The sequence below is a fragment of the Kogia breviceps genome, chromosome 15 (assembly GCF_026419965.1).
Source record: "Kogia breviceps isolate mKogBre1 chromosome 15, mKogBre1 haplotype 1, whole genome shotgun sequence".
Taxonomy (NCBI): domain Eukaryota; kingdom Metazoa; phylum Chordata; class Mammalia; order Artiodactyla; family Physeteridae; genus Kogia; species Kogia breviceps.
In genome coordinates this window covers 20,036,405-20,052,054 of record NC_081324.1, presented here as the reverse complement: position 1 = coordinate 20,052,054, position 15,650 = coordinate 20,036,405, and the positions used below count along the sequence as shown (strand labels likewise).

The window sequence follows — 15,650 nt, the reverse complement described above, 5'->3', positions numbered from 1 at the left end:
GTGTGTAGCATTTTGGTGTTCTTATCCTTTGGAAAGATTGATATACTTATGACCTGGGTACTAGAATTTTCTTTTCCAGCATCGTCTGTTTTTTTTTGGACCCTATGTACATGCTTCTGGACTGATTTTCTAGGAGTCTTTCCATAGTCCATTGCACTGACAGTATGGGGAGTCGTGGGGAAACAAAGATCAACGGCTTCAGGAAAACCATGATGTGATGGGTGCTTGAAATTAATTTGTTCTGTTAACTGGGAAGTTAATAAGCAAGTGACTGTCCTCCAACATCCTTATTTAAGTGTCTGTCGGTTATAACTAAAGATGTCTCATTGATTTTCCTTATGAACCAATAACTGTATGAAAGCTCTCTTTATTAAATCAGTTCAGCAATACATTTTCATCTTTAAGAAATAGTTGCTGGAAATGAAAAATTCCCAGAGTGGTATTTCATCTGTTTTTATGTATGTATTTTTCCAGTTTTAATGAGATATAATTGACATTTAACCTTGTATAAATTTAAGGTGTACAAAGTGTTGATTTGATACACTTATGTATTGCAAAATGATTACCACCATAACCTTAGCCAACATCCCCATCATGTCACATAATAAGAATTTCTTTTTTGTAATAAAAATATTTAAGAGCTACTCTCTTAGCAACTTTCAAGTGTATAATACAGTATCATTAACTATAATCACTATGCTGTACATTAGATCCCCAGAACATATTCATCTTATAAGTGGAAGTTTGTACTCTGACCAATAGCTCCCTTCTTCTCTCAACCCCCAGGCCCTGGTGAACATCACTCTAGTTTCTATTTCTATGAGTTTGGCTTCTTTAGATTCCACATATAAGTGATGTTATGTATGTCTTTCTCTGTCTGACTTATCTCATTCAGCATGATGTCCTCAAGGTCTATCCATGTTGTTGCAAATGGCTGGATGTCCTTTCTCATGGCTGAATAATATAGATAGATAGATAGATAGATAGATAGATAGATAGATAGATAGATAGATAGAGATGTAGATGTAGATATAAATATAAATATAAATATAGATAGATATATATCTCACATCTTCTTTATCCACTCATCCTGGGCAAAAACTTAGCTTTTTCATTGTTTTGGCTATTGTGAATAATGCTGCAAAAAGCACAGGAGTGCAGATATCTCTTTGATATCCTGATTGCCTTTGGCTACACCCAGAAGTGGGATGACTGGATCATATGATTGTTCAATTTTTTATTTCCTAAGGAACTTCCATACTGTTTTCTATAATGGCTGCACCCATTTGTATTCCTACTAACAGTGCAAAAGTGTTTTCCTTTCTCCACATCCTTGCCAAGACTTATCTCTTGTTTTTTTTTTTATTTTAGCCATTCTGATAGATGTGAGATGGTATCTCATTGTGGTTTTGATTTGCATTTCCCTAATGATTAGTGATGTTGAGCACCTTTTCATGTATCTGTTGGTCTTCTATATTCCCTCTTCGGAATAATACCCATTCAGTTCCTCTGCCCATTTTTTAATCACATTGTCTTTTGCTATTGAGTTTTATGTGTTCTTTATATATTTTTATATTAACCACTTATCAGATATTTGATTTGTAAGAATTTTCTCCCCTTACTTTTTCATTTTCTTTCTGTGTAGAAGCTGTTTAATTTGATGTAGTTCCACTTGCTTATTTTTGCTCTTGTTAGCTTTGCTTTTGGTGTCCAATCAAAAAAATCATTGCCAAGACCAATGTCTAAGTTTTCTTTCAGGAGTTTTACAGTTCCAGGTCTTATGTTCAAGTCTTTAATCCATTTTGAGTTTATTTTTGCAGATGGTACCAGATAGGGGTTCAGTTTTATTCTTTCACATATGACTATCCAGTTTTTCCAACACCATTTATTGAAGAAACTATTCTTTCCCCATGATATATTGTTGGATTCCTTGTTAAACATTAGTTGATTTTTATATGTGGAGATTTATTTGTGTTCTCAGTTCTGTTCCATTGGTCTGTGTCTATTTTATGCTAATACTATATTGTTTTAATTACTATGGTTTTGTGGGATAGCTTGAAATCAGGAACTATGATGCCTCCAGCTTTGTCCTTAGGATTGCTTTCAGCTATTCAGAATTTCATACAAATTTTAGGATTTTTTTTCTAATTCTGTAAAAATGACATTGGAATTGCAGTAGGGATTGCATTGAATATATAGATGGCTTTGGGTAGTAATTTTAACAATATTAATTCCTCCAATCCATGAACACAGTCTATCTTTCCATCTTTTGTAGCTTGTTCAATTTTTTTCATCAAAGTCTTTCATCAAAGTCTTCTTTCATCAATTTCTTTAATCAAATATTAATTCCTCCAATCCATAAACACAGTCTATCTTTCCATCTTTTGTAGCTTGTTCAATTTCTTTCATCAAAGTCTTGTAGTGTTCAGTGTAGAGCTCTTTCACCTCCTTGGTTAAATTTATTCCTAAATATGTTGTTCTTTTTGATGCTATTGTAAATGAAATTGTTTTCTTAATTTCTCTTTCTGATAGTTTGCTGTTAGCATATAAAAATGCAACTGATTTTTGTATATTGATTTTGTATCCTGAGAGTAGTATTTCATTTGTTTCAAGGAATGTAGGAATGGAGAAAGACTCTCAAGCTATATACCCTGGTGATTTTTCCTGTGCCATTTGGCTTTTTTTTTTTTTTTCAAGCACAGCATTTTAAAATCGATTTTATGGCATTCTTCTCCTTGTTACGAACGGGTGACTCAGCAGCTCCTGTGAGATAGGATATTTCGTAATAGATAAGATGGTAACAGCAATAAAATATATTTGCGGGGTAGCTATATTTTTTCCAACTCAACAGGGACAGCTCTAAGAAATCATAAATCGTCTAGATGTAACAAGGTTAGAATTAAAAGACATTAAGAATCGACCAAGAGAGAATTAGATTTATTTTTCTTTTTCTCACTGCACATCATGTCTAGAGAATAGAGTTGTGTGCAAAAACTCGAAGAAAAAAGCCCCCCAAACAATACTGAAGGAATTTAAACACAAAAGATGTGAGAAGTCCAACAACCCAAAATTTCCGAATCCCCAGACAACCAGGACAATGATTCCAGTCAAAGAATTCAGAACCCACAAGTCCCTTCTTCAACTTCTGAAATGAACTGTCTCCAACAGAAAAGAGAAGTTTATAGTTTTAGTTTGGTTTTCTTCTCATTGGTTCATTGTTTACTGCTTTCTTTTGATTTCATTTATATTCTCTAAATTTAAAAGGAAGTGTAAGAATGGCTTTTATTTGTTCATTCCAGCAAGACTTACACAGCCAAAGTTCACTACTTTGTTTAAAACAAGCAAGTAACGTTTTCTGTTTTGTTTTGTTTTTTTGCGGTACGCGGGCCTCTCACTGCTGTGGCCTCTCCCATTGCGGAGCACAGGCTCCGGACGCGCAGGCTCAGCGGCCATGGCTCACGGACCCAGCTGCTCCGCGGCATTTGGGATTTTCCCAGACCAGGGCACGAACCTGTGTCCCCTGCATCGGCAGGCAGACTCTCAACCACTGCGCCACCAGGGAAGCCCTGACTATTTTATTCATGGGTGTTCCTGCAGATTCTTTTCCATTTTTAAAATCATCATCTCCTTCAGAAAATCCAGCATCTCATTTACTCTTTGATTCCAAAAGTTAAATTTCAGTGAAAAAAAAAAAAACACAATAAATGAGCTAGTATAAAATTTATTTTCATCTGTGGTTAAGGACCACAGATTTGTTTATATGTGATTAGTCTCATGGACCACTCTGGTACAAAATTTTGATTGTGGGGAGGCTGTGGATATCTGGGGTCAGAGGGTAAATCTCTGTATGTTCCACTCAATTTTGCTATGAACCTAAAAACTGCTCTAAAAAGTAAGGTCTATTAGAGAGAAAGAAAGAAAAAAAAAAAAAAGAGAGAGAGAGAAGGAAGGAAGGGAGAAAAATTTAGTCTCCTTAGTAGATTTTTTATTTTGTTAATTTATTTTAAAGTAAGGATTATTAAATAAATTTAATATGTAACTATTACATAATATATAATACAAACATAAAATAGATAATGTAACTATTATAGAAAGTTATGCAAATGAAAGATTCTTAACAGAATTCTTAGTTTAATAATTCTTGACTCTCATCTAAAATCAAAAGGCATAGGCATTCTACTCCTGGCCAAGATTTCACATGTTTTTAAAATATATACTCAGTCATTCTTCAAGTATTTTTTGACCAAAGCTATGTGAAATGCAAAAGGTATAGGAAATAATATGTGTTTCCAAGTGCTTGCTTAGAAAAGAAAAAAAAAAAAACAATGCATTCTCTTTTCCAGGAAACTGAATATTCTCTAAATCACTGTCAGAAACAGTTAACTTCTACTCATTCAGTATCAGTTTCTGAATGCCTTGGAGAACACTAAACATCCCTGTTCTCTCTCAAGCAGAAAACATTTCATGCCTCTGGCTGGAGATGCCTTATTAGTCACCCCGAAAAACAGCGAAAGGCACACACGGGAAAAGAAGCATTTGACTGTGTGAAATGGGGCAGCTCTCCTTCCTCAAAAGTTATCAGAAAGACCTTTGACTTTGAGAGATGAATCACTAAAACTCTGCCCCCAAAGACTGCTGCTTTCTGAAGACAGAAATAACGCTGAATTTCTCCCCTCCCATAAGGAAAGAAAAGATATAGGATAAAATACGTTTGCATAACACATATTTGGTGATCCATGGATAAAGCTTTATACAGTCATGATGGGCAAATCTTTCGTCTTCCTACGAATGCACTGCAGTTCTGCTCTTAGCCTCAATAGGCAAAGTAACTGGCCTTTGGGGAACAAGGAAAAGTGCTATATTTTGAAAACTTCAAATAATCATCTTGAGGTCTCATTTCTACAAATCAGTGTAAAATCAGTGCCCCCGTTTCCTCCTCTTTGAAACAGGTACTAGAGAAGCGTAGATGACTTGCACTATTGTTTTCAGTGTCGGCATGGTCTTCGTGAGAAAGCTGGTCAACTTTATCCATGTTATCTTTCTGCCCCGCCTCTACACCAAATTGGAAATCAGTTAACAAATGGAACTTGCCCTAAATAAGATCAGCACAGTAGAGTTCATGAATTTTTCTCTAGGGTCTTTTACAAAACATCCGAACTGTGAGGAATTGGGGTTACTGAGGATTATTGCATGGTGTTGTTCTTCTGAGATTAACGAGTGAATTTGGTTCCTAAAAATGTTTGAGTCTTGAAGTGTCTTTGTTTAGAGTTATTAGTGTGCTGTATTTCTTTCAAATATTGCAGTTTCAGATGGAAGAAAACTCCTCATTTCCATTTTTGCAATATTTTTGCCAGTTATTCCATAGCAGTTGTTTATGTGTTGACATTAATTATTATAAAGTGCCTTGAGATTTGACTCTGCTGTGTAATTGTATGCTATTTGTACAATGAATTCCTACTATTTCATCATTTGAAAAGGAGTGCCTTGCCAGTACATATCTGATTCTCACTTTAGTGTCTGAATTTCAGGGAAGCTGCACTTCTTGGGCGAAAGGAGGTTTTCTTTGCTTTTAGAGCTCTTAGTATAGCTAAATGTCATGTCACGGAGCAAATCTGTTTCACGTAGGTGTCCTGAAGCTGGCCCCTGAACTGGCCAAATGGGCTCGTCTGAAATGAGAGCTTTTCCAGTGGAGCAGCTGCTATTGTGTTTGTCTGAGAATTTTTTCACTGCCTTAGATGTCAGCCATTTCTAAAAGGCTTTTTTTTTTTTTTTTTTCTGAATGTAAAATATAAGCATTATGAATTGTCTATGGAAAACCTGTACCTTGTCCATTGTATTAGGTATTAAGCAAAATTAACGTTTTGAACAAAAACAAAAACAGTCCCTTATGCATTACTGATACATTGTGTTGAGGCTGGACCCTCCCATTCCACCTAGCACATTGCATTAGGCACGTTCCTTTTCACTATGTGGTACTAAGTATTGATTTTGCTAAAGAGTTGGTCCATTGGTATCAAGCCACCATTACTTCTCTCAAAGTCAAGAACCACACTGTGATGTTCCCAGTGGGAATCATGGTGGCCAACTGAAAACTTGGGAATGGAGGACTAGGCATGCACAGCATTTTTATTTTCAAATATGCTGAAGAGAAGAAAAATGGGAGTGCCCCCCCCTAAAATTCACTGAAGTCAACAGAATTCATGTGAAGCCTGAGGTTTTGAAGTAACTAAATTTTAGAAGACTAAAAAAATTGCATGTAAGTTTTTATTAAACCTATGATCACAATAATATTTTAACTCAGATCTCTTTGATTTCAAAAATGTAGAAGAAATAGAAAAAGAAAATATGAAGGAAGTAATGAAGAAAAGAAAGACATCACAAAACATTATTATTTCTGCAATAACTAAAGCAGTTTTCAAAATATGATATGGATTTACTGCAGTCCATCTTCAATAGAGAGAATTACAGCAGATTTCTGAGGAAAATTGTGAACTTTCTTTTCTTGGAGAGGCATTCTTAATATGATGATATGGACCCTTTAATGAAAACCAGCTCTTTGGTAATAAAGAAGTACCTCGTTGTAGGTTCCTGAAGCTGTTTCTCTCAGATCTAGATCTGAGAGATACTGTATTTTTATTTGGACAACTGACCGTTGGTCATTTGTTCCTTTAGACTAAATATGAGTCTAGAGTAAAACCTTCATAATTTTCTTTGTTTCTAAAACTATACTCTCAACCACCTAATTACACCATCTTGATTGAACACACATGTTCCTCTTTGTCTTTACATTCTTGAAAGCAGTTTAGCTCCTTATACCACCTACCTGAAGCCCCCATTCCCTTTTGCCTTAGAGAACCAACATCACCAAAGATTTGCCTTAATGTTTTCCTTGCAGCCCCTCACTTTAACCTTGAGATTGTACCTGCATGTGTTTCTCCTCTCCATCTTTGATAGGACTTCCTAGCCTAGAGGTAAGGTGCTTCTCTTCAAACTGCTTTTGCCCTCAGAGTTCTATCCAGTTTGCTGGATTACACTTTCCATATTTGAAGAAATCTTTAATCAAGTCTTTGCCCATTTTCTGGTTCCATTTGCTATGTGGCTGCATCTGTCCTCGACCAGCCCTGTATCTCCTAATCTCCATGTTTGAATTGGGTAAGCCTGAAGTCCACTCAGTGACCCAGAGGACCTCTAACCCTTTCTGAATATAGACAAATGAGTTTTAATATCAAATACCCTCTGCAGGCACATTTCACTTTTGCATATCTTTAATATGATATCTTGATCTTTTGTATCTTTAATCTCCACCCCCTTCAGCATTATCAGATTTTTCTCTCTATCTCCTCTGCCCTTTGCTGACCTCACTGAGCCTCCCAGAGAGGTGTCTCAAAATTATCTCACAAACTAATTATCTTGAAATATTTCCTGCATAGAAATTCTCTTTCAAAAGTGAGAGATTATCTTCTATCACTGTGTTTTTTCCACTTTACCCAATAGCACTTTTTTAAGAAGTAAGTCATCAGAAATACTCTTCTTTCATCCACACTTATACCTACTATGCAGCTCTGTTCATTTTCAATTTAACTGGGATCTGTTGACTCTGAATATGAATGAATAAAGTCAAATCACAGCGTCCTTAGCATGATAAACAGTATTTTAGTTAAACTAAACTGTGTTCTCTGGAGAAAAGGTGTGTTGCCACGTGCACAACTGTCCAGATGGCCAAAGGCTGTCACAAAGGGCTGTGTGAAACCTCTCCAACCATAGTAATCTGACTGAAAATTACAATGTTTGCTACGAAAGAGGAAAAATTGCAATTCTGCAGTCAGGCAACTTGTTTCAGCAGATTCATCTCGCATATAACTTCTTAGCTGGATGTGCTTCTATTTTGTTATGGAAGATAATGATAATGGTTATTATTCATATCATTTTATTAGCAATGCCTTGAGCACCCAGTCACTCTGATTTGTCTGACAGTTGCCATGGCATGTTTTAAAAAATTGGCATATTGGCTGGTAGATAATAATGCAGCCGTAGCCAGGTTTGGTATCTTGAATTTCACTGACATTGCTACTTATGAAAGTAGAAATAACTCTTTGTTTTCTCGCCTTTTCACTTATGATTGCAGGGCCCAGACAATTCAGGCAATACAGTCAGTGCCGTGTATATTTTACTACTCTTCCTGGAAGATAGAGCCCTGTCCTACTGGGTCTATTTCTACTGTTTAAAGGGACAGTGTTATCATATATTTTAAATATATGAGGGTAGAGGGATGGAATGTTCTCAACGTGAAGAATGGATTAGTCAGATCCTGGCATAACTCTCTGAACTGCTCCAGGGCCCCTTCGGGTGACTTAGGGAAAGCCCACTTTGTCGTGGATTATGAATGGCTTTTTTTGTCTCCCTTGCAGCAGTGAGCGAAGGAGCAGCCACCCAACAGCCGCCCATGTTGCCTCCAGCACAGCCTGAGCATCCCAGCAGTGAGGAGGCGCCCAGCAGAACCATCCCCACGGCCTGTGTTCGACCAACTCATCCACTCCGCAGCTTCGCCAACCCTTTGCTACCTCCACCGATGAGTGCAATAGAACCGAAAATCCCTTATACACCGCTTTTGTCGCAGTCAGGTAAGTGCCCATTTGTTTACACTTAAAAGCTTTGTTATCCCTGGTGGCTCCACGTAAGTACGTGAGGGTTCCGAGAAGGCCTGGACGTAATGTATCTTTTTGACGTTGATTATATACCCAGTGTGCTCGTGTCTTTCACTGATGTTTGTGGTGCAGCTTTTAAGTATTTGCCTTATAAGCAACTGGCTGGTTGTAGGCACCTTTCGTTCCTTTGGAAAGTTGTTCATTGATCCTGAATGTCAGTCCAGTGCTTTTAATATGTGCTATAGGTTTGCCCACTAGAGGATACTGGAAAAGTTCTTCTGTCTGCCCCATGAGTTGTAGGATTTAAAGCTAGACTCCAAGACTAGAGTAAAAGGTACAGAAGTCTGCAAAATCACTTTTTAGAGAAATGCATGTAAATCTCATAATTCTGCTTTGTTCTTTTCATTAGTCATCCTGCAGGGGTTCTTATTTTAGAGTTCCAAGGCCAGAAAGGCATATCAGACCAGTGTAGCGTCTAACTTCCTAATTTTAGAAATGGAGAAACCACAACTTAGATAGATAGGAAGTAACATCTCTCTGTTTCCTTTCTAAGAAAGTCAAATGGCAGAGAGGAGAACCAGAGTCCCTAATTCCCAGTGCAGTGTTCATTTTATTACCTTAGCTGGTATCCAGTGAGGCTGAACCAGAGCTCCTTTTCGTTTCTGTTAGGGGTTAGGGAGATGAAGGGGGCACAGAGAGGGACAAAGGAAGAAGAAGAAGGAGGAGAAGGAGGAGGGAGAGGGGGAGGAGAGGAGGAACAAATAGAAAGGATGAAATATAGGCCAGTAGCTAGTTGAGTAGGTACATAAAGAACTACATAGTGCTCAAAATTATTTGGAATATTGGCATCATTCTTAGGTTAAAGTGCAGGGTTGCAAGGAAAACATGAAGGCAAATCTTTGGTGATGTTGGTTCTCTAAGGCAAAAGGGAATGGGGGCTTCAGGTAGATGGTATAAGGAGTTCTCCGCCACATTTCACCAGGGTTGGTCTGGTGACCAAAGAATGCAGCGGAAGTGATGGTATGTCACTTCCAAAATTAGGAATAAGCTAGTGATGTTCAATGGTTCCAAGTACATAGAGATGCCCCCTTAATTGACACAGGCAGCTGGATGGACCAATCGGCCACTGTACAAAGACACTTGAGTTAGTTTCTGTTACTCGGATCCATACCCACAGTGATTTTAGTCACTGCATTAGTACGTAAACCTCACAGTGATTGCTTAAGCTAGGAAAAATAAGACTGCAGTTATGAATCTGAAATTTATATTAACATTAAGACTATATCTTGTTCCTGGCATCATGTTAATCGATTTGTGTGAATCACCTCTGGTGTTCTCACCATTCATGTAGTGTCTCATATGGATGCTCGGCTACAGGAGGGATGTGGGACTCCATCCCTTGAGATGCCCGCTGTTGTGCCTGGGCAGGATGGGGTCTTCTCTGACACATAGGCTCACTGCAGGTCATGACTTCATTTCACAGGAGACGGCTCTTCTAGCCCCAAAGAAGCCCACACTAGGGTTTAAAGCAAGTCTATATTTTCCAAGCCCTTCTCCCACTCTCCACGTATATATCCCACATACACATGATGAGGAGAATCTGCTACTTGGTATTGCCCCAAAGCTATGAGGTCTTTGCTAGTTGAAACAGGGACAATTTGAAGCAAGAAAATTTATTTCATGAAATTCCTGTGTCGAGAGCATGCTGCCTGGTGATTTCTGGCTACACTCAGTTTCCCACTGAAATACCAACCAAGAGAAATGATCTTGGAGGAGACATATTCAGGATAGACAGCAGGTTAATTGCAACTACTACTAATAACTAACCTTTACTGAACATGTGCTATGTGACCTGCATGCTTCTGAAGACTTGTAGTATGGCATATGATCCTCAAAACTTTGTGAGGTTGCTACTTTCTTAACCCCGTTTCATGGATAAGGAAATTGTGACACAGAGCATTTAAGTAGCATATTTAAGTCTACACAGCTTGGGAGTGGTGCATCTTTTCCCACCTTTCTTTAACTGCAGAAAGCATGGGTTCTGAACTTTTAGGAACTCATTTGTAACTCTTAGTTTATGTCTAACTCATTTAATGACAAAAACAAAGATAATCTTTTAAAGCCTATTAAATTAAATCATTCTAATACTGATAAAAACAAAAGAAAAAGTGAAACTTCTGAAATAATTCTGAGTTGGGGAATACCATTTTCTCACAAGGCTTCTTCCCTCACATTTTAATAAGGAAAGATGAGAATTTTGTCAAAAGCTTTTTCTGCACCTATTGAGATGATTGTACGGTTTTTATTCTTCAGTTTGTTACTGTGTTGTATCACACTGATTGATTTGTGGATATGGAAAATCCTTGCATCCCTGGGATAAATCCTACTTGATCGTGGTGTGTGATCCTTTTAATGTATTGTTGGATTCAATTTGCTAGTATTTTGTTGAGGATGTTTGCATCTATATTCATCAGTGATATTGGCCTGTAATTTTCTTTTTTGTGTGTTATCTTTGTCTGATTTTGGTATCAGGGTGATGCTGGCCTCATAGAGTGAGTTCGGAAGTGTTCCTTCCTCTGCAATTTTTTGGGAATAGTCTCAGAAGGATAAGTGTGAACTCTTCTCTAAATGTTTGGTAGAATTCACTTGTGAAGCCATCTGGTCCTGGACTTTTGCTTGTTGAGAGTTTTTAAATTACTGATTCAATTACAGTACTTGTAATTGGTCTGTTCATATTTTCTGTTTCTTCCTGGTTCAGTCTTTGGAGATTGTACCTTTCTGTGAATTTGTCCATTTCTTCTAGAGATGTTTAACTATTTTATACTGAGAATACCAATTTTCTAACGCCACGAAACTACAGTGCTATAGTACTTTATACTGTTGACTGTTCTCTTTATTTGGAAGTAAAGGTCTTGTTTTTGAGGAACTATGTAATACAGAGAAAAAAGATGGAAATGATATTCAAAAGTCCATTTTAAATGAAAATTTTGCTGTGGCAGTAATATTTGGTTTGAAACACAAGGTTTGGATATCAACCCATGCTCCAAGTGATCTATAAAAACAAAAAATGACCCCCAAATGACCCAATGATCCTAATTTTAGAAAGAACATCTGATAATAGGCAGAACAAAGCACTTACCTTTATTATATACTAGTTATTGTTTTCTTCTAGTTACAGTAAAACCGAAGCTGCCTTAAACAAAATCTGGCACGATGTAGCATAAATGAGTGTGTTATATCTTTAAAAGATGGTAAGGAGAGTTTGTTCTTCTCTCTCTACATCTGTTCTCTCAAATAATAAGCATATTTGAAGAACCGTTCTCTGTTCTAACGTCATGTGGACAAGATCTCATTTTCTTTTATTTCCATTGCATGTTTATAAGTCTTCTTTTGTTTTAATGTTGTTTTTGTTTTTAGTGGAACTATTTCTTACAAACTATCTTTTCTTTCAGATTTTCCAATATCTCTGGCTTGCATTTTGGGGGTTGATTTTATTTTTTTCATAGTAAATACCATCCTCCCCCACTCACCTGAAGCACACCCCACCATCACTTGGGAATTATTAAATGCCTTTCCCTTTTTTGTTTCTCTTATTGTCTCCCTGTGGTTCCTGTTCATTTCATAACCCCCTACCTCATGTTTTTCAAATAAGTTCTCCCTGCATTGCTCCTGACACATGGTAAATAGTATGCTTTTAAGAAAGGGCTGATGTTTACCTGTTCTAATAGAAAAAGAAAATTAGCAGACTGACAAATGTATTAGCTGTGACATTAACTACTTGCTTCTTAGTCTAAAAGTTGAAATATTTCGAGCTTTCGACAAATTTTAATTCTAAGAAAATCGTTACTGTAGTCAAACTGATTGATGAAGTAAAGTCATTCTCTTGTTGGCTTAAAAAAATACCTCAAATAATTTTACTCTGGGTTTCACTTATTGGACTGTGTAATTACTAATGAATTTATCTTTACTTACCACAAGGAATTACTTTAGAATATGGTGACGTGAGGCATCACTGTAATTTTTAAAGATCACGCCCAACGAGAAGCTCCTTCTGGTTTGAAACCATTTAAATTAGGATCAGTGAAGAAGTTCCTTCCCTCCTCAAATTCCTGTGTGTGGTTTTTCTTGGGCAACATTATCAATCTGTGCCTCAGTTTGCCTTCCAAAAAGGCATGCAAAGCTATGTTTGCAGCAGTTTTATATGAGTGAGGTATAGGGCACCACATAATACGCAGTAATGACTTCCATGGAGTTGCAGAGAATTTTGCAGTATTTCTCTAGTAAATGGTAATTAGAAAATCATCTTGTTGTCATAACGAGTGACATTCTACCTACCTGAAAACACAGATTCATTCCTTCATTTATTTTTTCCTTCCACAGTTAGAAATTTAGCTTAGTAAACTCTAGGGTGTTTTATGGTATTTCTTACAATTTCATCATCACCTCGTGATAAAGTGGTTCCATTTCTTAATGCTTCATCTCTGTGTGGTCTTTACACATATCAGGGAGGCTACACATACTGCACTTTGCAAATCACAGATGTGAACATATAAGTGATTTGGCTCAGTCCCCTTTCAGATTAAATAGAAAATGTTTGATAAAAGTGTTGGGTTTGTGGCATTATAGATCTGACATAAATTCTACAAAGGGCCCAGATAGGCTGTTTTATTTGTTTTTCTTCTCTAATGAAAATTCCTTTTAGCTGTGAACTGATCAGCTGCACTTTAAATGAACCTGGATTAGGAGGCCATATGTCTTCTGAGGCTGTAATTCTAAAGGGAAAGAAAATGTGACCTCTTAAATAGCGACTTTTATATCGTAGCGCTGTTTTACAACATTAGCCCCCTGGAGTTCTTGGATCTTTGTAAAGCTGCATACGTGCTATATTGTCCTCCATTTACACATTGCATTTCTACATGTTTTTATTTATAAAAGTGAAAACCTAGAACATCCTGATCTTTTCAGTCTTCTAGGGATCGATATGTCAGTGGACATGACAAGACCAAAACTCACTTCACTGTACTGCGAAATTGAGTTTGATTTTCCTTCTACAAATTGTGGCATGTGCTTCAGTTTGTCCGAGAACTGAGGACAAGGAGTGGGAGGAGGGGGCTGACAGTGGACAGAAAAGGCATTTGATTTATATTTTATGGCTGGTTAGAAAATCATGTGTTCCTGCTATAACCTGATCTTTTTGGCAGGCCTCATTCAGTAAATATACTATCACACAAAACTGCCAATAAATTACTATGATACATTAATAGAATTCCTTTCCCTGAGTCACCTGTAGTCTCCTGTTGGGGGTGTTCATCAGGATTCCACCTGAGTATTCCATCTGCTGAAATGAGTCACAGGCAGAGGTCAGACATCCTTTAGCAGGTGGAACAAGAGGGTCACTTTTCAGGCCAGTCAAATCAAATAAATCACTGGCACAGTTGAGTAGGAAAGATGTGTTGATTTGATGTTTTTGGAGCCAGTACCACCAATCAATTTCAGAGTGGAAAATTACACCACCCCCTTCACATTTCATCTCACGTGTAGGCTCATCTCTGTGCGTGTGTTTGGTTTTTTGTTTGAGGTTTTTCTTGTTGTGGTTGTTTTTTTGGTAGGTACCCCCTTGAAATTGTCTTGTCCTCATTCCCAACAGATCATTTTTTTAATAGATGAAATTTGATTTGATTTGGTCTAGTCATTCTAAATGATTCCTTGGTAAATGTAATTAAGTCAAGTTTGCTTTATGCATCACCAATACTTGTGACTCTGGAACCTACTTGGTGTTTTAATAAAATACTATTTCCTTTAGTATGGTGTTCCAGTATTTAAATAGAAAAAAATCTCTGCTAACTGCCTCAAAGAGAGGGAAACCATTTCTAGAGGACACTTTATGAGTAAGCCATGTGACTGGTACCTCACTTATAAATGACAAAACTGAAGCCTAAAAAGGTTAAGCAGCTTGCCCAAGGTCAACAATTGAGTTAATGGCCAACTTTAAAGAATTCAGAGAAATAGAACGCTGAAGAAAAATAAAGGATTTTAGGCAGCTTTTTGTGCTGTGAGTAGTTATTCTTAGATTGACTTTTTCCCTACAAGCAGGCTTCTAGGATGATTCTAGTCATTAAGTATCGCTCAGAAAGAATCGTTTTATAGCAGGGAGGTTGAGTGATTTAGCTTAGTGTCTGAGTAAATGTTTTATTCCTTTATGTAGGCTAGACAGAGGAAAGGAGTTATAGCAAGATAGGAACTAGACAGGAGCTCTGGAATAGCTCCTATCAAACTCACCTGTGCAACCTGCCGGCTCGCTCTACAGGAGGGCAAGGAGCCCGGGAACTGACATCTGTTGCTTGCAGCGCGCGATGCACCATGGGTGGCCAGGGCTTTGGAGTCCAATAATAAAATTAAGACAAGCAGAAGGAAGTGTAAAACAAAGATAAAAGTTAACACACATGAGAATATTACTCAGATGGTGGCTTAGAACGTGTGAAGGTCAACAAGACTGAAAAAGGAATGGCTGGTACTTTTTAGAATTGCAAAATGCTATTGGGAAGAGGGGGTGAATGAGCACCGTTGAGTCAAAATTTGAGTCCTTTGGATCAAATTTTTATGCAATTAAAAAAACAAGAGAAAATATTGTACCAAGAATTGCTAGATCGTAAATAAAAATTGAGGCTAATTATCAAATTTAAACAATTACACTCTAGGGTTAAAGTGTTGCATTGCTATCTAGATAATCATAGAGAAAATGAAAACAAGTCTGTTTTCAGAACCTTGTTACCTAGTAGACTATATAATTTGAAACATATAATCTAAGAAGAAAGTCCTTGGTTTATATACTGGGGAGTGGTGGCCTTGTGGGTGACAGAGAATGATGAGCAAAAGGGTGAGGAATAGGTTGTTTTCAAGGCAGCAATTATTCCTTTCACATATCCTGTGGACCGCCTAGGTCACATGGTTAATTACTTCTATATAGATATTGTTACTTGTGAAATATCTTGAGGATCATAGTAC

At 37.2% G+C, this 15,650-nt stretch overlaps 1 protein-coding gene across 3 annotated transcripts in view; it reads left to right on the top strand.

The window, feature by feature from the left end:
- The window catches only part of DCC (DCC netrin 1 receptor), a 1,166,577-nt gene that overhangs the window by 1,098,952 nt on the left and 51,975 nt on the right, over nt 1-15,650 (top strand). For 2 of the 3 annotated variants that reach the window (XM_067014926.1, XM_067014924.1), the window contains one exon: nt 8,409-8,621. In XM_067014926.1, the coding sequence (XP_066871027.1) occupies nt 8,409-8,621 (213 nt within the window). The remainder of the gene's footprint in view (nt 1-8,408; nt 8,622-15,650) is intronic. The other variant, XM_067014925.1, reaches the window with a different exon arrangement.